The sequence below is a fragment of the Alternaria ventricosa genome, assembly GCF_023758065.1.
Source record: "Alternaria ventricosa strain BMP 2768 chromosome Unknown scaffold_2, whole genome shotgun sequence".
Taxonomy (NCBI): Eukaryota; Fungi; Ascomycota; class Dothideomycetes; order Pleosporales; family Pleosporaceae; genus Alternaria; species Alternaria ventricosa.
In genome coordinates this window covers 2,187,693-2,214,506 of record NW_026055682.1, presented here as the reverse complement: position 1 = coordinate 2,214,506, position 26,814 = coordinate 2,187,693, and the positions used below count along the sequence as shown (strand labels likewise).

The 26,814-nt window shown below is 53.6% G+C and overlaps 12 protein-coding genes across 12 annotated transcripts; 6 read left to right on the top strand and 6 right to left on the bottom strand.

Moving 5' to 3' along the window:
- Positions 1 to 111: 111 nt before the first annotated feature.
- Positions 112 to 2,118, top strand: J4E93_001733 (uncharacterized protein; the record flags this gene model as incomplete). The annotated part of the gene is made up of 2 exons (XM_049339683.1): positions 112 to 161; positions 210 to 2,118. The coding sequence occupies 2 exons, from the start codon at positions 112 to 114 to the stop codon at positions 2,116 to 2,118; spliced, it is 1,959 nt and encodes a 652-aa protein (XP_049203640.1).
- Positions 2,119 to 2,568: 450 nt separating this feature from the next.
- On the bottom strand, positions 2,569 to 4,634 carry J4E93_001732 (uncharacterized protein; the record flags this gene model as incomplete). Its single annotated transcript, XM_049339682.1, has 3 exons — positions 2,569 to 3,545; positions 3,600 to 4,518; positions 4,632 to 4,634. 3 exons carry the CDS (start codon positions 4,632 to 4,634, stop codon positions 2,569 to 2,571), a joined length of 1,899 nt encoding a protein of 632 aa, XP_049203639.1.
- Positions 4,635 to 5,381: 747 nt separating this feature from the next.
- J4E93_001731 (uncharacterized protein) lies at positions 5,382 to 6,381 on the top strand (the record flags this gene model as incomplete). The annotated part of the gene is made up of 2 exons (XM_049339681.1): positions 5,382 to 5,416; positions 5,466 to 6,381. 2 exons carry the CDS (start codon positions 5,382 to 5,384, stop codon positions 6,379 to 6,381), a joined length of 951 nt encoding a protein of 316 aa, XP_049203638.1.
- Positions 6,382 to 6,738: 357 nt separating this feature from the next.
- On the bottom strand, positions 6,739 to 7,184 carry J4E93_001730 (uncharacterized protein; the record flags this gene model as incomplete). Its single annotated transcript, XM_049339680.1, has 2 exons — positions 6,739 to 6,843; positions 6,933 to 7,184. 2 exons carry the CDS (start codon positions 7,182 to 7,184, stop codon positions 6,739 to 6,741), a joined length of 357 nt encoding a protein of 118 aa, XP_049203637.1.
- Positions 7,185 to 7,744: 560 nt separating this feature from the next.
- ARO8 (Aromatic/aminoadipate aminotransferase 1) lies at positions 7,745 to 9,376 on the top strand (the record flags this gene model as incomplete). Its single annotated transcript, XM_049339679.1, has 3 exons — positions 7,745 to 7,925; positions 7,972 to 9,034; positions 9,082 to 9,376. The coding sequence occupies 3 exons, from the start codon at positions 7,745 to 7,747 to the stop codon at positions 9,374 to 9,376; spliced, it is 1,539 nt and encodes a 512-aa protein (XP_049203636.1).
- Positions 9,377 to 9,630: 254 nt separating this feature from the next.
- Positions 9,631 to 10,300, top strand: J4E93_001728 (uncharacterized protein; the record flags this gene model as incomplete). The annotated part of the gene is made up of 2 exons (XM_049339678.1): positions 9,631 to 9,808; positions 9,864 to 10,300. 2 exons carry the CDS (start codon positions 9,631 to 9,633, stop codon positions 10,298 to 10,300), a joined length of 615 nt encoding a protein of 204 aa, XP_049203635.1.
- A 250-nt stretch (positions 10,301 to 10,550) lies between these two features.
- On the bottom strand, positions 10,551 to 11,149 carry J4E93_001727 (uncharacterized protein; the record flags this gene model as incomplete). The annotated part of the gene is made up of 2 exons (XM_049339677.1): positions 10,551 to 10,824; positions 10,887 to 11,149. The coding sequence occupies 2 exons, from the start codon at positions 11,147 to 11,149 to the stop codon at positions 10,551 to 10,553; spliced, it is 537 nt and encodes a 178-aa protein (XP_049203634.1).
- Positions 11,150 to 13,333: 2,184 nt separating this feature from the next.
- On the bottom strand, positions 13,334 to 16,119 carry J4E93_001726 (uncharacterized protein; the record flags this gene model as incomplete). The annotated part of the gene is made up of 4 exons (XM_049339676.1): positions 13,334 to 14,214; positions 14,265 to 14,555; positions 14,826 to 15,151; positions 15,203 to 16,119. The coding sequence occupies 4 exons, from the start codon at positions 16,117 to 16,119 to the stop codon at positions 13,334 to 13,336; spliced, it is 2,415 nt and encodes an 804-aa protein (XP_049203633.1).
- Positions 16,120 to 18,756: 2,637 nt separating this feature from the next.
- On the bottom strand, positions 18,757 to 20,869 carry J4E93_001725 (uncharacterized protein; the record flags this gene model as incomplete). Its single annotated transcript, XM_049339675.1, has 4 exons — positions 18,757 to 19,994; positions 20,041 to 20,343; positions 20,510 to 20,750; positions 20,822 to 20,869. The coding sequence occupies 4 exons, from the start codon at positions 20,867 to 20,869 to the stop codon at positions 18,757 to 18,759; spliced, it is 1,830 nt and encodes a 609-aa protein (XP_049203632.1).
- Positions 20,870 to 21,268: 399 nt separating this feature from the next.
- J4E93_001724 (uncharacterized protein) lies at positions 21,269 to 21,894 on the top strand (the record flags this gene model as incomplete). The annotated part of the gene is made up of 2 exons (XM_049339674.1): positions 21,269 to 21,493; positions 21,547 to 21,894. The coding sequence occupies 2 exons, from the start codon at positions 21,269 to 21,271 to the stop codon at positions 21,892 to 21,894; spliced, it is 573 nt and encodes a 190-aa protein (XP_049203631.1).
- Positions 21,895 to 22,097: 203 nt separating this feature from the next.
- On the bottom strand, positions 22,098 to 25,039 carry J4E93_001723 (uncharacterized protein; the record flags this gene model as incomplete). The annotated part of the gene is made up of 3 exons (XM_049339673.1): positions 22,098 to 24,280; positions 24,333 to 24,469; positions 24,519 to 25,039. 3 exons carry the CDS (start codon positions 25,037 to 25,039, stop codon positions 22,098 to 22,100), a joined length of 2,841 nt encoding a protein of 946 aa, XP_049203630.1.
- A 679-nt stretch (positions 25,040 to 25,718) lies between these two features.
- Positions 25,719 to 26,243, top strand: J4E93_001722 (uncharacterized protein; the record flags this gene model as incomplete). Its single annotated transcript, XM_049339672.1, has 1 exon — positions 25,719 to 26,243. The coding sequence occupies one exon, from the start codon at positions 25,719 to 25,721 to the stop codon at positions 26,241 to 26,243; it is 525 nt and encodes a 174-aa protein (XP_049203629.1).
- Positions 26,244 to 26,814: the final 571 nt, after the last annotated feature.

The window sequence follows — 26,814 nt, the reverse complement described above, 5'->3', positions numbered from 1 at the left end:
GTGAGCCGAACGAAGTCTATAACTCTGCCGTGCATTCGCGAAGATTGAGTTGATGCTGAGATGTCATTATAACCTGTCAATCAATCCTTCGTGAGACTCTGCTGATTGAACATGGCTCCTGCAAGAAACACCGTGCTGGCACTGCTAGGCCTTGCCATTAGGTTAGTCACGTCTACTAAGCTGGCATGCTGTCACTAACCTTCTTATAGCATTCGCGCAGCACCTGCTGGTTTACAAAACCGCCAGATCGGCGTTCTTCCGCCCAAACAAAGTGTCTCTTGGGACACTGGCAACTCAGAACCCACCGAAGAGCCACAAGAGCCCGTTGTCCCATCCAAGCCAACTGATGAGATTAGCCTTGGAACACCATCGGGCTGGATCAGCTGGGAAACCACCGGCCCAGCTCCCACAGATGCTCCAGAAGAACCTGAGTACCCGCCTCCAGCCAAGCCTACTGATCAATTCAGTATTGGTACGCCGTCCGGCTGGATCAGCTGGGAAACGAGCGGGCCTGCGCCCACACCTGCTCCCCAAGAACCCGACTACCCTCCTCCTTCTAAGCCGACGGATCAATTTAGCATCGGTAAACCATCCTTCTGGGTGAGCTGGGCCACTGACGGGCCCGAACCAACTCCTGAACCGGAAGAGCCTGAGGAGCCTGCTTACCCCCCACCTAAGCCTAGCGATCAGTTCAGCATCGGAAAACCATCTTACAGTATTACCTGGGACGGAGATGGTCCAGGCGCCTCTTCAACGCCTACGCCAGAACCGACACCTACACCGGAACCAACGCCAACGCCAAAGCCAACTTCGAAGTACTCCTCCATCGTATCTCTTCCCCCTATCTGGTCGAACTCCAGTATGACTAGCTCCGCTTCCGTCACTAGTTACAAGCCTTCAGTGTCTTCTTCTACCAAGTCTGCTTCATCGAGTAAGATTTCATCTACCAAGAAACCCGGCTATCCTCCATGGAACCCATGGCCACCGAAACCAACGACAATGAAGTCTACCGCAAAGTCCACTATGACGTCTACGAAGAAGCCAACTTCGACACCAAAGCCGTCGACAACTGCTAAGCCAACACCTTCCCCAGCTCCAGTCCCCTCAACAACCAAGAGCGCTATCATCAGCCTCTCTCCGCCTAAGTTCAGCGTGAGCTGGGATTTGAACAAGAGAATCGCAAAGCCAACTTCTATGACTACCAAGAAGCCTAAGACGAGTAAGACTATGATGACAAAGACTACCACGAAGAAGAGCACTTCAAAGAGCACGTCAAAGTCTACCTCCAAGTCATCATCCAAGTCTTCTTCAGCAGCTACAACAACGCCTAAGTCTACATATATACCCAAGCCTACGCCTACACCAACACCATCTACCACTCCAAAGCCCACCCCAACACCGACGCCCAGTCCTCCTCCCTCTTCCGCAACCCCAAGTCCGACCTCTACTTCCACCTCCACACGTTCAGCAGACATCACCGTAGGTCCACCCAACTACAGCGTAACTTGGGACTACGACGAGCCCGAACCAACAGCCCCTCCCTCCGAAGAAGAGCCCTACCCCTCCGACCCAGAAGAACCCTTCCCCGAGGAGCCGTTCCCCGAGGAGCCCGACCCAGAAGACGACTTCCCGCCCCCCTCCCAACCAACCCAAGCAAACAGCATCGGACTGAACCCGCCCACCGTAACCGTAATCTGGGGCAAAAAGCGCCAAGAAGACGATGATGCCTTACCCACATCTTCACCTGACCTCCCCACAGACGACGACGGCCCCGTAGAAATCCCCGCCAATCCCGTGCCCACGCAACCCAACAGCGTCGGCCTCAACCCCCCAACCTACACCGTCATCTGGGGCAAAGAGAAGAAGCGCGCGCCTGAACCTACTGCCGCCCCCGCTGCTCGCGCTATAGCAGAGCGAGAAGCAGTGCCAGCGCCGCAGAACAGTATTGGGCTGGAGTTTCCCTGGCAGAGTATCTCGTGGCCTAAGCCTGAGCCGCCGACGTATATCTCGTGGGGGAAGAGGGAGCCGGTTGCGGAGCCTACGGCTGTGCCGAGGGGGATGGAGACGGTTTATGTTAGGGGGAGGGGGGCTGAGGCTACGGCTTGGAAAGGGGAGTGAGTTGGAGGCAAGGGGGTAGATGGCTTGAGGGGAGGTTGATTGAGTAGTTGGCAGGTGTGTGCGTGAGTGCGCGGCTGGTTGATGTAGCATACATACCCTCGCTGATGTGTTTTCTCGGTATCCCGAATTCATCTTCTTTTCTCATGATTTCCTTTATCCTTCAGCTCGCCACGGTGAAATTTTGTCACTCATTCTCTCTGCTCCCTTGTTGGATGTACTTCTTTCTATTTCCAATGCCGCAAAACTTCATCACAAGACTGGCAAACCCACAGGTACACGCCAAAGTCAAGAAGTATCATAGACATTACTTGCTTACATAAATCAAGGCAGAAGGACCCAGAGCTATTGTACAAAATCCTAATTTCGATGCTCAGCAAGGCAAATTGAACCACGGCAATAACTACGACCTGCGCCTAATCGCAGCCAGTTTCATGAAGACTGCGTTGGTGTCTACGCCCCCTGGCTACGCACCTGAAGCTTCTTAGGCTTCTTCTTTGCCTTCGGTTCTTCAGATGTCGTGGAGCCATCTGGCTTCTCATCCTTCTGCACAGGAGCATTCTTCTTATCCGCCGCATCACCATCTTTCTTGGGTGCCTGTTTAGTCGACTCCGTTTTCTTCAACTCCGGCTTCTTTGGTGCTTCCTTCTTCTCCGCCGTGTCGTCCTTCTTAGGTTGTTGCGCTTCTTCAGGCTTTGGTTTCGTGTCATCTGCCTTGTCCTTCTGGTTCAGCTTCTTCGGTGCTTTCTTCGCTTTGCCAGATGCGACGGATGAGACGAGGTCTTCGCCTTCTTGGACGTCTTCGACCATGAAGTTGGCTGCCATGCAGCGTCCACCGTTCTGCTTGCCCACGTCCATGGGGCAGGCGCTGAATACAATGACTACGTCTCGCTCGGCGCGGAAGCGGACGTGGCAGCGTTTCTTGCCCTTGGGCTCGTCGACGCTGAGTGTAACGCCCTTGGTGCCTGCGCCGTCGCTGTGGGATGTACCTTCAGACTGCAGAGGTGCATTCATGAAGAGATGAAGGGGTGTCGGTGCGATGTTGACGGAGATGTCTGCGCCAACTGCTTTTGGGCCTTTCAGTCCTGCCGTCTCGTTGATCTCCTTGAGTGCGAGAACGAGGTTCTCGGCACAGCTACCATGCTCCGCTGGTTTATCAACACCGAGAGCAGCGTATTGGTTTGCGTCACACGCCGCCGTCAGTGTATCGTGCGCACCAGGCGAGGTGTCTTCGATGAGAGTGACGATCGGGTTGCGCAGGTTGGTCAGGAGTTCGTCATCGACTTCGGGTACGAGTTTGTGCGAGGCGGCGCGCGTGTGGGGAAGAGAGAGGTACTCCATGGGAGGCTGCTCAGAGTTCGAGGGATTCGTCGAAGCGTAGGCGGAGTATACAGCGTAAGCTGAGGATGCGTACCCTGATCCAGTTGCAGCTACACGGTATTAGTGCGGATTCTTACAACGTAGTGTCTCGTCCGTTGACTTACCGGCAATAGTTCCAGCACCCACAGGTGTCTTCGAGAAGTCGTACAGCTGCTCCGCATAGCTCTTGTTCGGATCGCGATTATGGCTCGACTTGAACGCGCTCACGACGGATTTCGAGTCTGGTACTTCGACATTCGGTACGTAGCTAGAGAAGCTCTTTCCGGTTGGCAAGTACGAAGACCATTTCTTGGTGTTCTCCTCATTCTGCTTCTTCTCCTGCTCAGGGCTAGGCTTCTGCTCTGCTTCCTGCTTGCTCGCTCCACCTTTGCTGCGATACGGGATAGAAGGAAGGTATGATGCCCATGTGCGCTTGTTGGGCTGCTTTGACGATGAATCTGTGCTTTCAGTCGTCTTCTCGTTGTTGGGTGTATCGGGAGCCTGCTCGGGCGGGTCCTCGGCAGCTTCTTGCTTTGAGTCCTCGGTCTTTTCTTCGGTAGACTGCGTCTCTTTACCGTTGTCGTTACCATCTACCTCCTTCTTCGGCTCCTTCGCCCCATCATCTTCTCCTTTTGTCGCCTCTGTAGCTTTCTCTCCTTCTTCCTCGACAGCCTTCTTCATCTGCTCTGCTTCTTTCTTGAGTTGTTCGTCGTCCAGTTCCTTTCCTTCACCCTCCTCATCGTCTCCATCGTCAGGCGGAGGTCCCAGACTAAACGCCCACATACTGACTACCTGCTTCCCGTATGTGTTGATGACCTTGATTGTTCGGCCTCTGGGCACAAAAGTTGCGACGCCATGGCGCGCAGGTATCGTCTGTAGTTCACCAGACATATCCTCGGTCGTATTGAACTCGTGCTGGTCTTCTTTGCCTTCCACCTTCTTCTTGCGCTGCTTCTCGACGGCCGACAATACAGAGATGAGCGCAATGCCAGCGAGCGCGCGACGAGAGGGGACTTGAGGCGCCGTGTTGACGGCTTGTATGCGCTAGTAGCGCAAGCAGATAAACAGGATAGATGGATAGTTGGTAGACGGCCGTTAGTGTATCTGGCTGCCGGACGTTGACTTCAACAACGAGTAGTGAGGTATGGAGCGTCTACCATATTCACGGATCGGTGACGTATGTGGTGCACATCATCGCGGTTTGCAGCGCGCGACTCGCCCAGAACGTCGGCGGCGAGCATGGAACCCCATGTGCAACGTCCCGCGCGATCACCTTGCTAAGATCGCGGATGACGCAGCGTGGTGGAACCCTGTTTTGAGCTGGGAAAAGCAACGGACGGGACGCGGTTGCGGTTGCCCCATAGCTCGCTTACGCTTGTAGGTTTGCAGCGTCAAGTGCAAGGGCTAGCCCTTCGCATAGTTATGTTCACTGTCCTTCTCTGCGCTTGCCGTATAGAAGTGGAGTAATGCAGCTTTACCCAATATCTGCATCGGTACTAGGTTAAGCGTTCTCATGTCGAAGCACCGCTGCGAGCATTTTTGATTGCGCGTGGAAGGTTCGTAAAAACAAGCTATCGTTCAAGCACAATCACCATGTCATCTTTTGCTTGCCCAAAACTATATGTCAGTTTATGTTATGCGTGTGTATGTAGCAGTACTGGGTACCCCTTCAGATATTGCGGCACGGTGCAGACAGCTGCAGGTTCAGAAGACGTGTCTGGACGCCACAGGCGGAAAGACCAGCTCGTGCTACATGAGTATGCGTCGTATCACCCAATCTGATGCGCCTGAAGTCTCTGACGAAGTATAATATGAAGGGCGAAACTTTCTTGGTCGTACCCACTTGCTCTCATATAATGATTGATGAGGGCACAGTAGTTGCTAGAGCTCTGCTAGGAGTACAAAGAATGGCTGGACCATCAGGCATATGTTCCTTTGAGGAGTAAGTGCCCAGCCCCAGCTAAAGGGACTGTCTGACTGACAGATCGTAGACTCATACAGTCGGAACCATTCACGTTTTACATCGGGAAAGCCAGGAAGGAGTTTGTTGTACACTCTAAAGCGATCGCCGCAACCTCATGGCATTTCCACGCGCTTGTGAACAATGGTATGGCGCAGTCACAAAAGCGGTCCGTTGAGTATCCAGATATGGAGCCGGAAGACTTTGCTCGATATGTTGAATACGCGTATCGATACGACTACACGGTGCCACACTGGACCTTGGATGACCCCCATTCCAAGATTATCGAATCAGACGTAGACGTCGAAGAAGGCCTAGTCTCAGAAGAACCAGAACCAGAACCAGTAGTGGAACCAGAAACAGGGGTTAACGTGTTCGGCCCCGGGTTTGGCAGCCGCGCGCCGCGCCCTTTCACCAACGAATCGACCGCGATCAATTCATGGTCCAAGAAGAAAAAGAAGTCAGCAACGTCGAGGGCGACTCTCAATCTGCGAAGAAGTTTCGACGAACGTGGTTACCTCACATCAGATGAGCCGAGTGCGACAATGCTTGCCGAATTTCTGCCTAAGGAGAACTCCAAGCCTGAACAGAACTTTACGCCTATCTTCTTAGCGCACGCACATCTCTATACCTTCGCCTGCATGCGCCTCATCGACCCTCTGAAACGCCTGGCTCTACACAAGCTCCACCATACCCTCCTCAAGTTCAAGCTCTACGATCGACGAGTAAGCGATGTGGTTGAGTTGGCTAGATATGCATACGACAATGGGGAAGACAGGAAGCCTGATGGAACCATTGAAGATCTCAGAAAACTGGTGGTGGAGTACATAGCTTGCGAAGTATCGACTATCGGGAAACATGAAGCGTTTGCTCCCCTGTTGCAAGAGGGCGGAGAGTTTGTGGTCGATTTCTGGCGTATCATCGCTAAAGAGAATTTGTCTTTGTAGAGGAGGTCTAGAACATAGTAGAACTAATGATATCTTTTGTCTTCAAACACGAAACCTTCTTGTGAGCGTCTTGTCTTTCATGCTACGGGAGCCTTGTCGGTGATAATCCCATTTATTTCTGTTCTTGAACGCTTATTCCCAAAGTCGTCAATCTAGCATTGCCCAGTTGTGTTGCGGCAGGGGGCAGGTTGGCTGTTGCTGTACATCGTCCAAGCAGATGGCCTGAGCCCGGAAGATGCGAGTGCCTGCCTGGATTTCGTCCCATACTCGCACCCCCTTCGACGCCTCAGTATGTGCAGCCTCAAACACTAGCGACGGCTCTGTGTGTTTGCATGATCGTCCTTTCCATACAGTCGCTCAGGGTGCTGTCATGACAAACGCCGTCATAGCTTTCACCGCATTACCATCATGCGCGCGCAACAGCTCCGTAGCCTTTGGCTTTGTAAGTTCAAGTTCGGAGACCTGTTCATCCAACTGTCAGTCTATGCCCAATGATTCCAGTATGTCTGCGCATCACTCTCTTTGCGCATCTACTCCGAAGGTGAACGTACCAGCAGGTTAACATCAGCTGCCTCGATCTTGACGTTCTTCTTCTCGCCTTCTTTCTTGTCCTTCACATTCAGCCCCTTCATCGCCTTGTCTAGTGCCTTGCCATCGACTTCTTTCTTCGGCCCATTCTCGCCTTCTTGGGGCGCGTCGAGTGTGGAGAGGGCGGCGGCGGCTTTGCGGTCATCGGCTGTGCCTGTGGGTGCGTGCGGGTCGGCGGCGCCTTCTTGGACGGTGGAGGGTTGGGGCTCGGCCATTGTGGATGTCGCGAGTAGAGTGTACAGTTTTGAAGGCTGAAAGAGCGTAGAGGTGATATAGAGGGCTTGTACACGCGATGGAAGATGGAGAGGCAATGACGACAGTAGATTGGAGAGCTGAGGGTTGTGGGGTAGCTAAGGGTTATAGAAATGTGGCCAATGGGAAAAGAGAGTGGCCGCCATTGGTTGACTTTCTCGAGTTATGCACGCTTCTAAGTCCTACATTCTTGCACAAAACCTCGGATCAGGCAGGAACATAGATCTTACACACGAATACCAACGCAGAAGCGGCGATATACTCGCTACACACCTATCAGCATACTCAGGGTAAGTTTGCTGTGTTACGTCATGACGTATTGCGCACGCAGTCCGCTTTTCGTTGCAGATTTTGTACCTTGAGTCATGTGTTTGCGTCCTTTGGTCACGTCTCCTTGCAGGCGAACTCTTGCCGAACTGCCATATTAACAAGTGACTCAAAGGTGATCTTCCGCGTCGCAACTAGACAGCCCTGAACTAGTCACGAAGTGTACCTAGGCACATCAACTGGAAGAGAACACATTATGGACAACGAAGGGCACGCAAAATTAACCGACTACGTTTCCCAATTCATGGCAGCAACCAGTGGCCAAACACAATCGCAACCAACTCCGTCGACGATGAGCGCAAACTCAACACAACTGCCAGAAAGGCCCAAGCAAGAAGCTGAGACAGATGCCGGCTCTCAAGAATGGTCGCCAGCTTGTAAGAGGGATCATGGACGCTCAAGCTGCTGTACTAACGATTACAGCCTGGAGGTCGAAGCCCATCAAGCAAGTCGTCACATATGAAGATCAAGCAGCAGTATCCTCTGCGCTGACCAAGCTATCGAGTCTGCCGCCAATCGTTACACCAACAGAGATCGCGCGACTCAAGGCCAGTCTCCGCGATGCTGCACTTGGAAAGTCGTTCCTGTTGCAAGGAGGTGACTGTGCCGAGTTGTTCTCCTACTGCGCGGACAACCCAATCGATGCAAAGATCAAGCTTCTGCTGCAAATGAGTTTGGTACTGATTTGGGGTTCAAACAAGCCCGTCATTCGCATTGGCCGTATAGCCGGACAGTATGCTAAGCCCAGATCAAGCCCGACGGAGATGCTGAACGGCAAGGAAGTCCCTAGCTTCCGTGGCGATATCCTCAATGGATACGATCCTGACGCTCGAAGAGTTGACCCTGAGAGGCTGGTCAGCGCCTACTTCCATTCGGCGACGACACTGAATTACATCCGTGGACAGCTAGCAAGTGGCATTGCTGATCTGCACAATCCTCTGGACTGGGAATTGGGTCACGTGCGGGACGAGGAACTACAAACCAAGTACTCGAAAATCGTCCACAGCATCTCTGACTCGTTGCGCTTCATGAAGACTATTGGGGCGGACACATCAGGTCAGCTGCAGACAGTAGACCTGTTCACCAGCCACGAAGGTCTCGTTCTGGAGTACGAGCAGAGCTTGACAAGGAGACTCAAGCACCCTTCAGGCTACAAGCCTTCCCAGCCCTCAAATGACGGCAAGGGCTGGTACAACACCTCTGCTCACTTCATTTGGATCGGAGACCGGACTCGTCAAATCGACGGAGGCCACGTTGAGTACTTCCGCGGTATTGAGAACCCTATTGGTATCAAGGTTGGTCCTTCCATGAAGAACGACGAGCTGGTAGAGCTGCTCGACATTGTCAACCCGAATAAGGAGATTGGCAAGATTACATTGATCACGCGATATGGTGCGGACAAGGTTGAGTCGATGCTTGGAGCGCACATCGAAGCTGTCAAGAGCAGTGGACACGTCGTAGTGTGGCAGTGCGATCCCATGCACGGGTAAGTCGTCTTGGTGCGCAATCTTTCATCCACTAACGTGTCGATAGCAACACGCGCAGCACGCCTACTGGCATCAAGACCCGCTCTTTCAACAGCATCTTCTCTGAGCTCTCATCAGCACTCAAGATCCACAAGCAGCACGGGTCCTTCCTCGGCGGCATGCACCTGGAACTCACCGGCGATGCAGTTACGGAATGCACTGGCGGAAGTGAAGGACTTGTGGACGAGGATTTAAGCCTGAACTATACCACATACTGCGATCCCAGGTTGAACGAGAAACAGGCGTTGGAGTTGGCATTCCTGGTCGCAGGACACTACCGTGCCGACGAAAAGCTCCTATAGGCCAAAATAGCCCTTGGTAGATTAAGCATGTCACGATGTGTTCGAAAATAAAATTACGATTCGTTGTAGCCTTCGCAAGCATCGCCCAAAGTAGTAAACCCTTTTCATGACGCGGGAGATCTCCACTACATCATCAGAGTGGTCCAAGCTTCAGAAAGTCCCATACGTGCATCTTATCTGCCCCCCCCCCGTTATCACCACGCGTCTCAACATTCTGCAACTACCCCACACTCGACGAATTCCCAACAGAGATAATGGGCTCTTCGGCTTCCAAAGGTGCAAAGGCGGCGGGCTCTGCTGCTCGTAAATACCCTACCAGAGCCCCTACAAATACTACAACACGGGCTCCCGCGCCTTCCGCACCCGCACAGGATCCTGTAAAGGGACCGACGGTGCATCCCGAGGTGCAGGCTTCTGGAGAGAAGACCGAGGGTATGTATCCACACGCTTTCAGCACATGGGGACACGAAACTGATTTCTAGCTCAGCTGTTTTACAAGATGCCCGCGACCCTGCCTTTGCATCTCGCCTGAGCAGTCTGGGTGCTGTCCAACCGAACCCTCATTTCTCGCCTTCGTCTGCCTCGCAATTCGACCCTCGTCGCAATACCTCGCCGAATCTTCCCTCCGATACGATGATGCAATCGCCACCGCAGTCTGCGTTCCCCGACCCGCGTAATAACCCTGTACTCCGGGTACTGGAGGCGAGACAACGGATAGCAGACCAGGCAGAAGATGAGTTGCGAGACGTTGGTAGAAGAGGGTTCCAGGGAAGAACGTATGTGGATGCTGGTGTCATAACGTTGGCGATGATGAGACGGAGCAAGGGAGAGCCTGATGCGAGGATTGAAGACGCGTTGGGAATCAAGAGGGGGAGACTGAGTGTACTGGGCAAAGGCACGGTGGAAGCCGTAGCCTTGGGTTGAGCGGGCGATATGAAAGACGTCACGACAAACAACACATCTGAGGAAGGCGAATTGAGCGGCACCGAACGGCCAGTCGAGATCGAATTCGACCTGCAAAAGAGCGTACATATGTACATACGAAACGAGAACGAAAGAAGACTGTCAACACCAAGTTCAACCCTCCCAACCGATGCAATGCGTTACCAAGTCGTTACCCAAACGCCAAACCAACACCGGAACAAATGCAGGAAACTACCAATTTTGTGCGCCATCATGATTCGTCGTGGTCGGCGTTCTCGTGGATGAAGTTGTTCATCGCCATCAGCGCCTCTTTCAGACACTCTTGGTCAACCTCGAGGCCGTCGCGCAACATCTCGTCGTAGCCGATGCGGACAACACCGCCGGTGCCCATACGCGCCCGCTTCTGGTTCCATCTCCGAGCGACTTCCCATCGCTTGCGGGTTTGTGTGAAGGGCGGGCATGAATCGGCAATCTCCCTACTCTCGCGCAGAACCGTGAGGGCGTTGAGGACGTTGAGGAATATGCTACGCGCAACAGTCAGTCTCTACCTCGATACAACGCAAACAGTTTTCGCTCGACAACGTACCCTTGCGTAAGCTCTAGGTCATGATCCCATCCATACGCCACGGTACTGAAGCTGTTCCCCTGTGCCACGATATCCAAGAATATGAACAGGGACTCTTCCACACTTATGTCGGTAGTAATAGTTGATGCGACGTTTGCGAGGATCCAGTCGGAGAGTTCGAAGAAAGTCTTCTGGTCCATGTGCGCGAAGCCGACGAAGCGCTCCGGAACGGTGAACATGAGCGACATGGCACGTCGCGCACCCATGGCCTCTATACAATCCATTTGGCCGGGGAGATGTGAAGTGCGTCGAGAAAGACCGAGACGTGTGGTTGAAAGTGGATGTGTTGATGTGCCGGCAGCGTGCCCCGATGGTTGGTTTGGTGGGTGGGTGGTGATGGAAAGCGGAGTCGGGAAGACGTCAGGTGAGAAATGAGGAGTAAGGCTGAGAATGGATGATGAACAGATCCAGCTGCATGCAACACTGCGGATACCGGCAAGAAAGAATACCCAATTCCAACAACACAAATCCCTTGGTTGCTGCAGTTAATTCTTCCGCGGAACAATTCAGACAAAAGTGACGAGCGAGTCTAGACGCCTAGGAGAACAGACAAGGTGAGGTTTGGCAGAATGGCTTGCTACGCACGTTTGCTCCAAGCTTTTGTTACGCACCGCCAGCTGAAGGGCAAGTGAAGCGCGCCATCATTTGCGCGAGTTGGACAGTGGGGCCGTTGTCCGTGTTGCAGCACCTACCTGGGTCCTGCTGATGCGTGAAGCGTCGTCTGACATGTGAAAGTGGGTGCACGCTCCAGCCGCGTACAATGACATCAGCATCCAATCACACGGGGTGGATCCAGACCTCGTTGCGGCATGCGCGACGCCGGAGATGAACGTCTCCGTGGGCTTTTGTTCCGCCGTCTTGCTTCTTTCCTTTTATACGTGGATAGTAGTATTGCATCCTCCTTGTGTGTGTGTGTGTGTGTACTGCTCCTCTCGCGCAGCAGACGGAACGCGCGCCAAACTACACACCACGCACACCACAGCTTGAACCCGCGGCGTGGGCGCGAAGGTTGGCCGAGCGTGTGGCTAGTGCAGCAACGAGTGGGTGGAGCACCGGTTGCGGAGCAAAGAGGCTAAATGTAGCAGGTGCGTTCCCTTTCTGGTACAAGCTTGGCGTCTGTGTCTCGGGTATTTTCGTCGCTTCCCATGTTCGGCTTCAGATGCGCATCGGAGCTAAGGGGGGGGTGGGTAAAAAAGAAAGACGTTTTGTTGACGTAGGTATTGTTGTTTCCGTTCAGCGGCGGAGAGTATTGCTTGTGGACGGGGATTCATGGGCTGGGCTGTGTGTGAAGACGCGTCTTGCGATGTATCAGGTTCAAGACATTGCCCAGCCCTGGAGATGATGCAGGTGGTGGAGCTTCCACGTGATGTTCATTTATGTCTTTACCCGACTGTTCTTTGCACCGGGCTTAATCAGGTGCGACACCACACACACGTGTTTTCCATCACGGCATCTCCGCTGCATAGCAAGTCTTACAAGAATGACATCTCGCCGTTTCCACGCGTTCCTGTCGCATCTCCCCAATCTCAACTACACTGTGCTAGCCAGGCCTTCCCCGCCCCACTCTAAACCTTAATCGCATACCTGTAGCACATCTCGTGGATGCAGCGATCCGCACCGGAAGAGGCGCACGCACGCACAGCATGGGGCGTTTGGTAAACCGAGTATGCTGAATGCCAAATTACCATAGATAGGAGGAGTTGCGTTGCGCACAGTGCAATCGCAATCTCAACATTTGTGCAGGTCACACATCCATCGTAGAAATATCGATTAAAACCAACGTTTTGCTTGTTCCCGCTCAGCTTACTCTTACCTGTGCGTCAGGCAATCCCACGTCTAGATGACACCTCCAGTCTCCGCTGCTTATTCCCCTCTTTCCCGCTACCCAAGCGTTCGATTCGATAGTCTCGGTCTCGAACGAATGTCGTTTGTTTTCCCCGCTGTGCAGATCGTTGGGTGTGGTTGCACACTAGATGGGTAAGCATGCCGCCCGGTACTGGCTTGCAGCTTTGCGCGGGTCGCGTCCCGGAGGTTGGTGCGGCCGTTGGGTGGTCTGGCAGCTCTGGATTAGGGCAGCGGTTTGGTACGGGGTGGGAGAGGGGGTGGCTTTGACGTTGCGGGGATTTACGAGTGTGTTGTGTTGCTGAAAGCAACGTTGCAGCTGCTTGCGCAGTGGTAAGGGTGTCTAAGTAGGTTATGCAGATTCCATGTTCGAGGGTGCCGACACGTCTTGCGCATTTCGACTGCTAACTCCAGAGACATGTAAAACTCTTCTGTAGTAATATCTTGCTTGAAGCAATATAGAATGGGGTATTAAACACAAAAATGAACACCAAACAGACATCCCACTCACATCGTCCCTCTCTTTCATCAACCAATGTACGATCCCAACTACTGGCGCAGAGGTCTCACTCATCATCGCTGTTAGCAATAACGGGTCGTTTTCTCTTTCTACCAGCACCCGGTCGTGCGCCACCCTTCCCCTTCTTCTGCTTGACCGCCTGCTTAACCGCAACCACCGGCGCCACATCCGACCCCCTCTTACGCGGTCGAACCGGCGCACGACGAGACCTCGTAGATCGACCGGGCGGTTCATCATCCTCAGAGGCCGGCTCAGCCACATCTTGCTCTTCGTCTTCTTGAGTATCCGGCAAGATGAACTCGTCGTCTTCCGCCTCCGTGTCCTGGACGTACAGACTAGTCTGAGTGCTCTGCGACTCAATAACGGGAGGGATCTCGGGGATCTCGGGGTCGCTTGCCTCTGCATCCATACCCGTATCTGAGCCTGTGGACTCGTTCCTATTGAGGCCTCCGCGCTTGGACTTTCGCACTGTTTTGCGTCCGGGCTTGCTCGTAGCTGCCTTTCGTGCTTGAAGTGTTCCAGAACGCCTTCTTGTGGCTGGCTCCACGCCGCCCTCTTGCAGCATAGCCTCCTTCCGCTTCGCTGCTTTTGCCTCTCTGGCCTTTGCTGTGGCGGCAAGGATGCGTGAGCGGTCCTCGATGGGCTGGCTCAGACTGGTGAGTGACTCCCTTTTCTTCGTCTTTTGCTTGGTCTGTTTGACCGCGACGATCTTGGCATTCGGCTGTTTGAATTGCTCCGTCTTCTCTTTGGGATAGTTGTAGTTGAAGAACAGTTCGGTGCCTGCCTTGATATCTCTGGTGGCGAAAAGCGCGATGCGAAAGACTGTATTGCAAAGCAAGTTCTTGGGGCCGCAGTTTGTGTACTTGTCGTCGGCATTGTTGATGAAGCGTAATTTATTGCCCATGTACGTGGCATCAACTTCTTGCTCTACACGTTGTTAGTAATCTGATTCGCGTAAGAATGATATAGTAACTCACTCGAGTTAAGACGAAACAGATACATCGTCTTCTGGTAGTCGTATATCGTCACTCGACGATCGCCTTCCTTGACCGAGATGGCCTCGCCAGTGTATTCACCAATATACTCGCCACTCTTGATGTCCTCGCCCATATAGAGTCCAAAGCCATGCACTTCCGAATGACCGAGCAACGTTTTCCGAGGAACACCCCTCTGTATCGCAACATTACAGCAGTTGCGTTGAACCACTTCATCGTTATAACGATTCACCGGGTCGAGGATTTCAGATGCTCCGCAAGAGCCACAAAGGTCTGCATCGCACTCTCGGTTGAATTTGACGCAGAGACATGTCTGTGTAAGACACACGCGCTTCCCCGATGCTGTTGCACAACTGCAACCAGGATAACGTCGGTTGCAAGAGTGAGAGCACTTGCATGTTTTCTCACAATTAATGCCTTCTCTGAAGCACCGGCATTTCGCGTTCTCGCAGCTGCCTTCGTGCTTGCATGGGAAGAAAGGCTTCCTCTTCTCCCAATGTTGCGTTGTGTCCTGGTTCAGCCACCAAGTGCTATTAAACTTACCAGGTGGCGGTTTCGCACCTTTGGGAGTGATCATCTCCGTCTCTGAACAAGTCTCGAAAGCGCTTGGGTTTGCAGGGAGCTTATAGTTTATGACCTTCTCAATGTCGGAGTCGGAGTCAAAATGTGCGGGCAAGGGGTCGCCGGGTTCGTTCTCATCGTCTGTGTCGTCTTTGCTAAAGTTCGACACACGGCGCGGAATTCTGTTGTCGGAGCCTCGACGACTGGTATCATCAGTCGCCTGTGTAGCGCGTTCTTCGTCTTCCGAGTCCGTCTTCCAGGAATCCTCAGGTACTTGTCTGATCTCGCCATGCGTAAGGCAATTGTGTCTGTCAAGAAGGTTAGGATTTCGTCATCAAAAACCACGCATTGGTACTTACTTATGGCATACTCTGCACATGATCTTCTTGTACGTTGAGTGCTTGGAAGACTGCTCATGTGCAGACTTCGTCCGTATGAGACTCTGCACAGCTTTGGACTGTTGAGCCAGGTACCAGATGCTGAATTCACATTCCTTGAAGACCGCTGCAGAAGCTGTTGCCGCAAGTCTCAGAGCACTCGGGATCGGCTCTTCAAGCTGTGCGACAAACCCTTCCCACTTTTTGTTGTTCCGGTTAAACAGAATAGCCTTCTTCGGTTCACCGTCTCTCTCAAACTCCTCAATGTGATATCGTGATCGTTCGAGGAGCTGTGCTTCAAATTGCTTGTTTCCCTCTAAAGATTTGTTGATTTGTATGATGTCTTGATCCGGGGCCAGTAGCCAAAACAGGATATCGTTCCACGTGATGCCTATTTCAGACAGGAATGCTTCGATAGCTTTTTCGTAGAACCGGCACTGTTCCTTGCGAAAGTCTAACGGCCCCTTCTCGTCATGCGTCATCTCGTACATATAAGGAAGCGTATCCAGCAGAACCTCGCGACCACGATAGTCTTCGTCCTGGAAATAGGGTGTTGCGAGTAATTTTGACTCATTGTCTTTGAGAACGTTGTTCCTCAGACTGACATACTCTTTGAAAGGAGGAATCTTTGGCGCATCACTCTTGTACTTTGTAGTCGGCGCGGCTAAGCCTGACTTGACCACTGTGTCCTTGGGTTTGGCCTTGATGAATGTTTCCTGACTCATATCCACGAGGCGCTTGGCGTTGGCTCTGTCGAACGGCACTTGTATAGCACGCATGTTCTCAAAGGGGGAAGTCTTCTGGATGTACTTTTCAGGCAGGGTGGGCTGTTGTGGACGCTTCTGCTTACGGGACCGGGCGCGTAGGTCTTGTTCTTGAAATGTTCTCTGATTCCGCATCTTGGTCTCCATCAGGTATGCATGTGATTCATGTCGTTCCGCCACATGGCGTTTCAAACACGCTTCTACGGCTGAGCGTGTAGTGGCGAGCACATCCGCTTGCAGTGGGAGCTTCTTGCTTGTTCTACCACCATCGTTCTCGACAGGCACCCGAAGGTGTTCGGGTTGGATGGTTGAATGAGTACTGACGATTGTTGCCGGAGCTGGTACATCTGGGATCATAATTTCGGGGACCGGTAATGGCGCTTCAGAGGGCCGGATCGGCTCTGCTGATGCCTCGACAGGGCGCAGGGCAGTAGGGGTGGCAGAGCGGGACAGTAAAGGTGTCGAGCTAATGGCACGCTCCGGTGCAGGTTCGCCTGCCTCATCGTGAGGTGGTGGTGGCGGCGATTCTGTCGGCGTTGTGCTGCGTTCTACAGGACTGGCAGTCCTGACGGGTTCTTCCTCCGTCTGCGCAGGCGCGCTATCAGCAACGATACTAGCATCTATCGTTGGAGTTTTGCTTTGGCTACGGCGTGTTACCACAGGCGACCCAGACCTCGACTTACTCAAGCCCAGGTTGAGAGGCTTGTACGACAAGTTTGTTACGCCCCGATGATCAGCCGCAAACCGATGCGGTGGTCTGACAGGCAGCTGTGAACCCGAGAACTCATCATCCCTTCGTCTCACCGACTTGATGGCTTTCTGTTTCTGCGGCAGTCTTTGTATTGCTGAAAGGCTTGGCTCGGGCGACTTCCTAGGCAAGGGGACAGTCATGCTGCCACTATCATCATCCGGTGTTGCGTCGTCAGACTCGGGAACTGTATCTCCGCGACTGGGAGGGCCTTGATCACGTGGAGTCTCAGAGACATCACTGGTTGCCTGCGCCGATGGATCCACAGCATGGTCCAAGACGGGTGTGGTACGATCGGTTGAGGCTCCGAGGGCCGACGTCGCACTGTACGTAGACTGAGGGAAAAGATTTCCAATTCCCAGTATCGCTTTAACGTTTGGTTCTGTCCTTGGTGTTGATGTGGCTGACGGCGGGCGGTTCAGCGGCGTGACCTTGGAGACCTCCGCGCTTGACCCCGCTCCCTGTGCGACTGATGGTCGGGGCAGGTAGCATGGTTGATAGACTGGGTTTGCTGAAGATTCCCTGGAAAGCTCCGCACTTGGTTCGGTAACTTGCGCCACTGATGAGCGAGGCGCAAAGAGTGAGTGATAAGGCGGCGTTGTCGAGGGCTCTGGAAGTCCCGTGGATGGCCCCGCTGTTCGTGTAACCAATGATTGAGGCGGATGATGGGAGCGAGAAGCCGGAGATGCTAGAGATTCCATGGGTAGAGAGAATATCCGACTCGTTCTCTTAGGAGACTCAGCAGGCTTAGCTCGCTCAGGAAGCACAGCTTCGTGACGCGTAGTAGGCAAAGGAACAAAACCCTGCGGTCCTTGAATCGGACGCTGATTCACTCTAGCACTTGCGCCTGATTGTGTTGCCTGTCCGGATACTGGCGGTTCATCTTCATCGATTGAAAGATCAACAATCTCAACAGACTTCGTGGATGACGACGTCCGGTCTCGCAGTTTGCTCGTGAGATTGCTATCCTTCGCACTACTATTTCCTGCACGCGTATCATTGCTCATGCTTTTCCCATGTCTTTGTTGCGTTTGTCTCCGTGCGGCGACTTCCTTCCATGCAGCTGCGGCTTGCTGCGCGTCTGAGATCTCCTCAAGCCCATCTTGATCAAGCGTTTGGCGATGGCGCCGCCGCACAGTAGGCGCAGACACATAAGGGGGCGGGTCATCGTCTTCAAGAGTGAAGGGAGCATCCAGAGACCCGTCAGGTTTCATTGTTGAGAACGCTGATGCGGGCTTGCCAGCGCCAGTCGACAAATTTGCGCTGTTTCAATAAGGTCATGGGAGGCGGCTCCGGATAGTGATGGCAGAAATCGTGGTCATCTGTGGTAGATATCAAGCGGCGTCGAGTGAGTGAGGTTGTGGACCGTGTTGTGCCGACTGTGCGGCTTGATAGGTAAGTTGTGCCCGTCGCGCTAAATCTACGGCAACGCGTCGGCACGTGGCTTGTATTACCCCTGCATTTACCTAACAGGCAGTGGTCACTATTTAGCCCCAGTCGACGCGACCTCCCAGGTAGAGATACCAACACAAAAGTCAGAGTCAAGGCTCAACGCTCTGTACAGTACGAGAACAACGCGTTGTGTGCGACAGTAATTATATATTGCATTAGCGAGGGGCTTCTCTTCCCGGCATGAGCCCAGCTTCCCAACGAGCTACGAGATCGTCGGTACATGATGAAGTGTCATAAACGCTCTGGGCAAGTATCCGGACGCTCTAGGCAAGTATCCGGAGCTGTCCGGATACTTGCCCAGAGCGTTTACGACACTTCATCATGTCAACCCAATCTGCCCTTAGATATCCAACATTGAGCGGGCTCCCAACGCCCCTTCCAAGAAACAGATATACACACAACTAACCTTGCGCAGTGCAACATGATTATGTCCAACCGAGTACGTAATAACTACAGCGGCGAGCGATATAGAAACGCCATCCCTAATGAAAATGCCCGTTTACGAGTGTATGAATTGCCCTTTGAGGTTCTTACAGTCGCAGTCTACCATTACCCATCATCATGTCCTGATCCTAGCCAAGGAAGTTTTGCTGCTGTTGCTGTCCAGGCCGTGGAAAGACACTCGTTGTGGGCACTTGATCCAGACTCATCCCCCCCATTGTCCCTTGGCTACCTGTGTTCTGCCAACCCTGCCCCGTTTGCTGGTTGACGAAAGCGCTCTGCCGGAAGGGATTGGTACTGCCTGTGGCGTTCACTGTAAGGCCACCTTGTGGAGATGCGGCACTCTGCGGCGAGGGTTGCCGTGCGAATGGATTCGTGCCGGTTGGTGTTGGCTGTAAAGGCTGCTGCTGCATCGGAGCAAATGGTGATTCTTGGATCGGTGACATGGAGTAAGGTGGAGAATTGATGGGTGATTGCGACTGCGAGAAACCGGTACTTTGTTTTGCGAATGGGTTCGTGGATGACCGATTGAGCGATCCAGTGCTGGTAGGGCTAGTGAGCATCTTGGGTTCGGCACTCGGCAGCATTGACTGTCGGAATGGGTTTGTTGACGTTTGTTGTGGTTGTAAGGGTTCGGCAATTGTAGGAATCTGCATTTGCTGCTGTTGTGAATAATCAGGCATACCATTCTGTGGTATTGAAGGCATGGTATTCTGTGCACCGAACGGTTGAGGCGAATAGCCTCCAAAGCCTGCGCCTGTGAATTGTGACTGGAGCTGGGGTGCCTGCATCTGCGGCGCCTGTGGCTGCTGCATCTGGAACGGATTGGTGCTCTGGCCATTTTGCATAGCAAAGGGCTGTTGCTGCTGTTGAGGAAAGCCCGTCTGCTGTGGAACCTGGAAGCCTGTTTGTTGGGGATACTGCTGCATCATGGGCTGCGTGGCCATTGTTTGTTGGTTGTCCTCGAGCGATGCAAAGAGGTCAATCAAGGGTGCGCTGGAGGAGGGTTTCGAGGCTGCTGCTGGCTGTTGACTGCTCGTATTGTTTGAGGGTGCGTTCGCTGTGGAAGGCTTCGTATCCAAGGGTTTGCTAGCGCCATTGGTAGGCTTGCCCCCGTTCTTCTTCGCCTCCTTCTCGGCAATGTACTGTCGTCGGTTGATCTCGAAGTCCTTGTCGTTGAGATATTCTTCCAGGGATGCTGCCAGACTGGTAGGAGCATGCTTGATCTTGGGGATTTCCAGCCTTGTCGAGTGTTCGTGTGCTCTTGCGAGACTAAGGTATTGGACGACAGCTTCAGTCTGCTTGACGAATGTGCGGTATACTGCCAAAGCGCGCGTCGCGTCTGGCTTTGACAGCTCGAAATAGTGCTCTATTTTATCAATACACTGCAGGCCAGGTACATGTATTGGACTCACCGAGAATGTTGATGGTGCCCTCGTTCATAACATGGAAGAGTACCAATAAATCCATCGTGAGCAATCGGAACGCTGTCATGGTAATCTCGTTTTCTGGTTCGTCGTCGAAGGGCTGGCACTTGAGCAGTGATCTGATCTGGTCCTGCACACTCTCGGCTTCACGAAGAAGGCCTTTTTCCACAGTCAGCCGCTTAAGCCGCCCCTCGCCGCCGCGCACGTAGTCGACTTTGGTGGCGCCGTATTCGATCGCACGTCGCAGCAGGTATTCGGAATAGGTCCGGATGTTGTGGCCCTGGGTCTGCACTATTGCACGCAATGTTAGCGCCTGGTGTATGCCCTCTGTTGCAGTCCAAATGACATCCGTCTCAAGATACAGGGCATTGGGCGACCCGGTTGCGGCCCAATTCGTGCCCGTGTTGTAGCCGCATCACCGTGGCTGGGCGGCCCGGAACTGAATCTCAAGACGTACCCTCTGTAAAATGGTTGATGGCCAGCTTTCTGTGTGGGTTCTGCGCCAGGTATTTGAGCGTGACCTCGGGCTCGCCCTCTCTTATCATGAGATGTACGATGATTAAGCTCTTGAATACGATGGTCCATGTCGAGTCGCGTAGTCGGTTCGTGAGGGCGCGGAAGATCTCAGCAACACCTGCCTCGCCGGCATGCGTCGCGACGAGGATGTGCTCGACATACTTGGATTTGGGCGCTGCGAGCTATACCGTGCGTTAGTCGACCGTGATGGCGCATGGGGGAGCAGCCGGAAGGAGCGAGGGCGCATAGCTACCTTGATCTTGGTGCCGCCCTTGACACTCTTCTCGAAGGAGCTGGCCATGAGTTGCTTCGGGTCCTGTCGCTCAGACAGGTGGCTGCCCGGTTGGGCCGCGGGCTCGGTGGTGCCGTGTAGCCGTCGTGCTGGCGGTGGGAGCGGGTGTCGTGGCCGGGTGTCGCAATGGCTCAGGCGGTGCTAGGAGAGCATTACGGCGCGGTGGAAGGATAGGAGACGTCGCGTTATCAATAGAGGAGAGGGTGGCCCGTAGATTGCAATCCGAGGAGCATGTCCGTTATTGGAGTGGACCGGGGTGGGAGGAGTGAAGCAGGGCGCATGGTGGAGCTTGCGCTTGCGTCGGGCTTGCTGCGAACGATGGATCGGCGGAGGAGCGTCATCGTGTCCCGCCCACGCTCCCCTCCCAAACACTGAAACTTTTCCCTCCACGCCGCCAAACACGCCGCCATGTCTGCCTCACCCCCACCCGAAGAGCGCGAGAAGGCCGACGCCGACGCCCGCGCAAAGGAACAGGCCGAGCAGGCCGCCCTGCCCTACAAGTGGAACCAGACCATTAAGGACCTCGACATCGCCATCACCATTGATGGCAAGTACAAGGGCAAGGACCTGGATGTCAAGATCACCCGCAACGCGCTCAAGGCCGGCATCAAGGGCCAGGAGCCTTTCATCGACGTTCGTTCTTGCTTATTCCTCCCAGCAAAAGCATGTGCTAACGCTTTGTCCAGGGCGAGCTGCCTCATGCCATACGCGTCGACGACTCCACCTGGACACTGACCTCCGTCGGGTCCCAGAAAGAGATCTCCATCCACCTCGACAAAGTGAACCAGATGGAGTGGTGGGCCCACGTCGTTACCACAGCGCCCAAGATCGACACCTCCAAGATCCAGCCCGAGAACAGCAAACTGGGCGACCTCGACGGAGAGACACGCGGCATGGTGGAGAAGATGATGTTTGACCAGAGGCAGAAGGAGCAAGGGAAGCCCACGAGCGACGAACAGAAGAAGGCGGACATCCTGGAGCAGTTCAAGAAGCAGCATCCCGAGATGGACTTTTCAAACGCGAAGATGGGCTGAGGCCACTGCCAAAGTGTGCAACAACGGTACGGCGTTGCGGAGAACATGTGGACAATGAGCTCTGGAGATGAAGATTTATACCCCAAGAAAAGGTCGTCAACCAGATAGGCCAAAAGAGATATCACACAAACTATTAGCATGATTCCAGTTGGGGTCATTGCATGACTTTGCCTTTGTGCCGAGAATGATATTCATGAACTACCTCACGTAACGCCCCTCTCCCTACTCCCCTCATCGTCCCTCCCCGTACTCCCCTCCACAACCGGCGCCTCCACAACCAACAACCCCTCGCCCTCCCCACCAAGCTGCGGCAGATTCTGATTCTGACTCGCCCGCCTCGCATGCGCACTCAGATTCAAACTCGGCTGCCTCTGCCTGCGTTTGGGCAACGGCGGCGGCGGCGTCGCGAGCTCACTCGCAGTATGCGCAGTACCAGCACTCCCAGCACTGCTTTTCCTCCGCCGCATCTCCCGAAACACATCTTCGCCGTCGTCGTCATCTCCGCCACCTCCTGTCCTTGCGTCTTGATCTGGGAAGTGTGCGGCGGGCAAGAGGGAGGCTGTGCCTAGTGCTGTTTTTGGGCTGTCGATGAGATCTTCGACTGAGTGTTTGCTGGAGACGGCGGGGGAGCTGGGACCCGGGACGACGGGTTTGCGTTTCGTGAGATTCGCAAATGTAGAGGAGGCTGCGCCGGGGATGGCCCACGTTTGCCGTTTTTCGGTTTTGGGGTGTGGTAGAGGTGTGCCTGGGGGAGGGAGGGGTTGGCCTCTGCCCATAGGTTCCGAATGGGATTTCGAGATGGAGGGATTGGAGTGGAGTTGTGGGCGGGGGTCCAGAGATGACGATGACGATGAGTCGTGATCTATGCTCGGGCCCTCGGATGTTGGTGGTCTGTTGGTGGTACCGGTGTTGGGCTTTGCGTTCTGCTTGGCTGCGAGCCAGTTCCTGGCTGCTGCTGTGGCAGAGTTGAGAGATTGGTTGATGGTCTGTTTCTTTGTCGCCATGTTGCTTGCTCCTGCTGCTGCTGCGGCGGCGGCGGCAATTTCCTGTGCAGATAGCTCCCTTGATTTGGTGCGTGAGTGATCCGTGTTCGGGACTGGTGCGGAGGCAATGCTCGCTGCATAGACTGAGGCAGCAGAAGTGTCTTCCGACGAGCTGTCTGATGATTCCGTCATTTGGCGTGCGTTGCCAGGCCGCATTGGCGACTGCATAGGCGATGCGACAGGAAGCGACTTGACACTTGTAGGCGTCATGGTACGATCGTTCGACATCTCAGCAGAAGCATTGGACGAGTCAATCTTCACTTGGGCCACGGATGATGACGACCGCATTGCGCGGGGCCTTATTGACGCCGAGGCTGACTTGTGGTCTGTCGACGTAGAAACACCAGTGCCAACTTCCTCTGAATCAACACTTGAGGCGATGGAGAAGTGCGCACTTGCCGCATCAGCCTTTTCATCAAGCTTCTCGGCGTCCGAGATCGCACTCTCCAGTGTGGCTTCGTCTTGCTTGATCTTGTCTGCGTCTTCCTCATCGTCCTTTGCGCTATCCTCCCAGATCCCTCCTCTTATGACCTGCGCGATGGTGTCGGTGAATGGCATGTCATCCCAGTTGGGCAACACCAACGTTTCGTTCACTACTTCCCGAATGCGATTCTCAATGGCCCTCAGAACAACGCCATATGTGATCTGGCGCGAACTGACGATTGGCTCAAGTGAAAACTCCATCTTCGGGGGCGTCTCAAAGGTCATCCAGAGTCTATTGCTAGGCGGGGGCTTGACTCTTATGAGAATATGTCCATCAAGCCTCTTCAGCATGGCAGCCAACACAAGTGTCACCTCGCGGGCTTTGAATCGAGTGCCCAAGTCGATTCGCACGGTAGCTGATATCTCGATGCGGAAGCTTCCCTTGTAGCTAACATCAGCCTCCACAACGAGATCGCCATCGACAGTCAGCTCTTTGAGCTTGGGGTTCGTGATGAATGGCGGCGAGGTGCCCATGTCGACCTTGCGTAGCTGTACGCTGCTGATGATGGCAGGCTTGGGCACGCGGGCTATTTTCTTGTTGATCTTACTAGCGATAAAGTCTTTAATTTGCGAGGTCTTGTATAGAGCGAGAAACACCCTGCCAATTAGCGCATTGATCCAGCGAGTATGCAGGTTCTCCTCCGAAGCATGCAGTTGCTGGACTAGCTTGACGAGATCAGGTGTATCGAACTTGAGCGGAACGGACGGCGAGCCTGTATCGGAGGGGTCTTTCTGGTTCTCTTGCGCGTGCAGCATTGCGTGGTAGAAATCCTCCTTCTCGGAACAGTTGTCTGAGAAGAGATAGAAGCCTTTCGCTTCGACATTGCTGTTGCTGTCCACCTGTTGAACCAGTCGAATGCCTGTATCTGTAAGCACTAGGGAAACATGACAGGAGCTTGAACCTTAGCATACAGTTCCTCTTGATCCAAAGCTCGCCCTCCGGTATGCGTTCTCCGCCCCCATATATGTCTACTTTGTAATGTGCGAGCGATATGACATGGCGTACTTCGAGCTGGTCTTCGTTGTCGTATAGCATAAGGTGGCCGAGACTGGTCTGTACTTAGTTTGACTTCATATACTTGAGATGTATAGACATACCGCAGGACAACGTAGAAGACGTTCCGGGCCTTCTTGTTCTTTGCATTTGATGCTTCTATCGTGGGACTCGCGTTCTTGTTCCTGTCAAAGATGCTCCTGTACATGGACTGGTACACGCTCGGGCTCTCTACAGCCACTACAGCACCGGCCGGCGTCGTTCGATCCGGAGGTTTGCCGTTCACGCCGCCTGGCACATACTCCCGGCACACCGCAAAGTATCCAGCGCAGGCATCTGGCTCGTGGGTCCTTCCCTTCAGCTTCTCCAGTATCTCGTCATCTATTCCCACTCCGACTTGTACGTTGTCGTCGTGCTTCCCGTTTGCGGATGTGTCTGACTTCCTGCGCTGTTCTGGGGTTGTCCCGTCACCTGCGGTGTTGATGTTATGGCTGTCTTGTTCCGTGGCTCTGGTTCCCAAGAACCATGCAGCTACGAGTACAGCAGGTAGGAGCGTCAGCCCTCCGATGAGGTAGCCCCATAGGAATATCTTGAATACGGCTCCATACCCCCAGTCCCCACTCATCTTGGGTTACGTGTTATGCGGTGTTGCAGACCATCCCTCGCCATGTACATGTGCGTTGAGTGGATCGACGTTCGATTGTAGAAGGTGGTCGGTTCTGTATATGTGTCGGGGCGTTTGGTTGAAGAGTAGTCGGTTGGCACGGCGCGTCGAAGCAAGTAATGTAGCGAGTGATGCTAGCGCTGGTCGAAGGGTCCGGGTGTCGGTCGTGTACGTCGCGCGAATGTTTGGTCGGAGAAATAAGGCAGTCAGGAGTCAGGCAGCGAGGTCTTCTCGAGTACTACTTGGCTTGGACTTGGTCAGGGTCAGTGGCTCGACGCGAACTAGAGCTATGGTAGGGGCGGGGCCGGAGTTAACGCTCCACGTGTGAGGTGCACGTCGTTGATCGGCGCTAAAGCATTGTCCCGCGCTGCTATGACGGCATCTTCGACATTTCACCAACACGATCTCAAGAGAAGGGAAATTACTCAAACTTTAAAGAATTGGATAAATATTTCGATCCTGCCCTTTTCCGAGTGCGTAAAAGTAAGTTTTCCAGCTGGAAGTGTTTTTCACAATGCTGGAATACGCCCACGACGGCGGAGATCATCCCTTCCCATGTTCTGATCCACGTTCATATGATTCCTTGGACAACAGCTTACCACATAACAGTTCGATACACATATTCTGCGTCTGCACCAGCATGGCAACCACAGAACCTCAGTCCTACAATCCAGACATTCCCTCGGACCCTGTTGCCAAGACCACGGACACCATCCATGTCGAACTCACCCCGCACGACCTAGACTCCCTGTCAGCGACCAAATTCGTCCGATCACCATCAGCAGGCGCAACAGTCTTGTTCATAGGCACAACGCGCGACTCTTTCAACAACGAGCCTGTTTCGTCTTTAGCCTACACTTCCTACGCCCCTCTTGCCATTTCAACCCTGTTCAAGATCGCTACTTCTATCCTCACAAAACACGCATGCACCAAGATCGCCATCATTCACAAGTTGGGTGAATGCCCGATTGGGGAAGAGAGTATTGTCATTGCGGTTTCGGCACCGCATCGACAGGCAGCGTGGAGGGCGGGTGAGGAGGCATTGGAAGAGACAAAGGACAAAGCCGAGATATGGAAGCTAGAGAGGTTTGAAGGTGGAGAGGGAGTTTGGAGGGCGAACAGGGATGGGCAGAAAGGTGTGAAGGTAGAGGATGGCGCGAAGTAGGGGTGGAGAGAACGCCAAAGTAAACGAGGATTTGCAAGATGGTCGCCGAATGTGGGAGCTTACTGAGTTCCCAGGTTCCTCGACGTGGATATACTGCAGTGTGACATGCTGAACGGTATATGTCCAGTTCGTGACATAAGACCGATTTTGGGGACCAGCTTCGAGGCGAAGCATGTTCAGTGCCAAGGCTATGAAGCGCAGTGAAAAGTGGGCTTTGTAAGCTTATGCTGCGTATTTACAGTAAAAACGCCTTGCATAGAGGACTATTGTACTATTCCTAATTTCGAGCTTACGACGTATGTCGTGAAGATGGGTATAATTTAAGTCGCTGGCTGTGTATGCCGCATTGGGACTTCGCTAGACATTTGCACTTATATCTTCGTTTGCAGCTACGTTGCTGGTTCGATCTAGTCTAGAAGAGATGCCATTGGCAGAAAGATCCTAACCACTAGTGCGGCTCTGCATATCAACGTGATGTCAGACCACACTGCATCTAGATAGTATGTGTCCCAACGCCGTGTTGTAGCTGCCCATCACAACCCGTTTTTGGCTGAGACATGATTGAGACTGG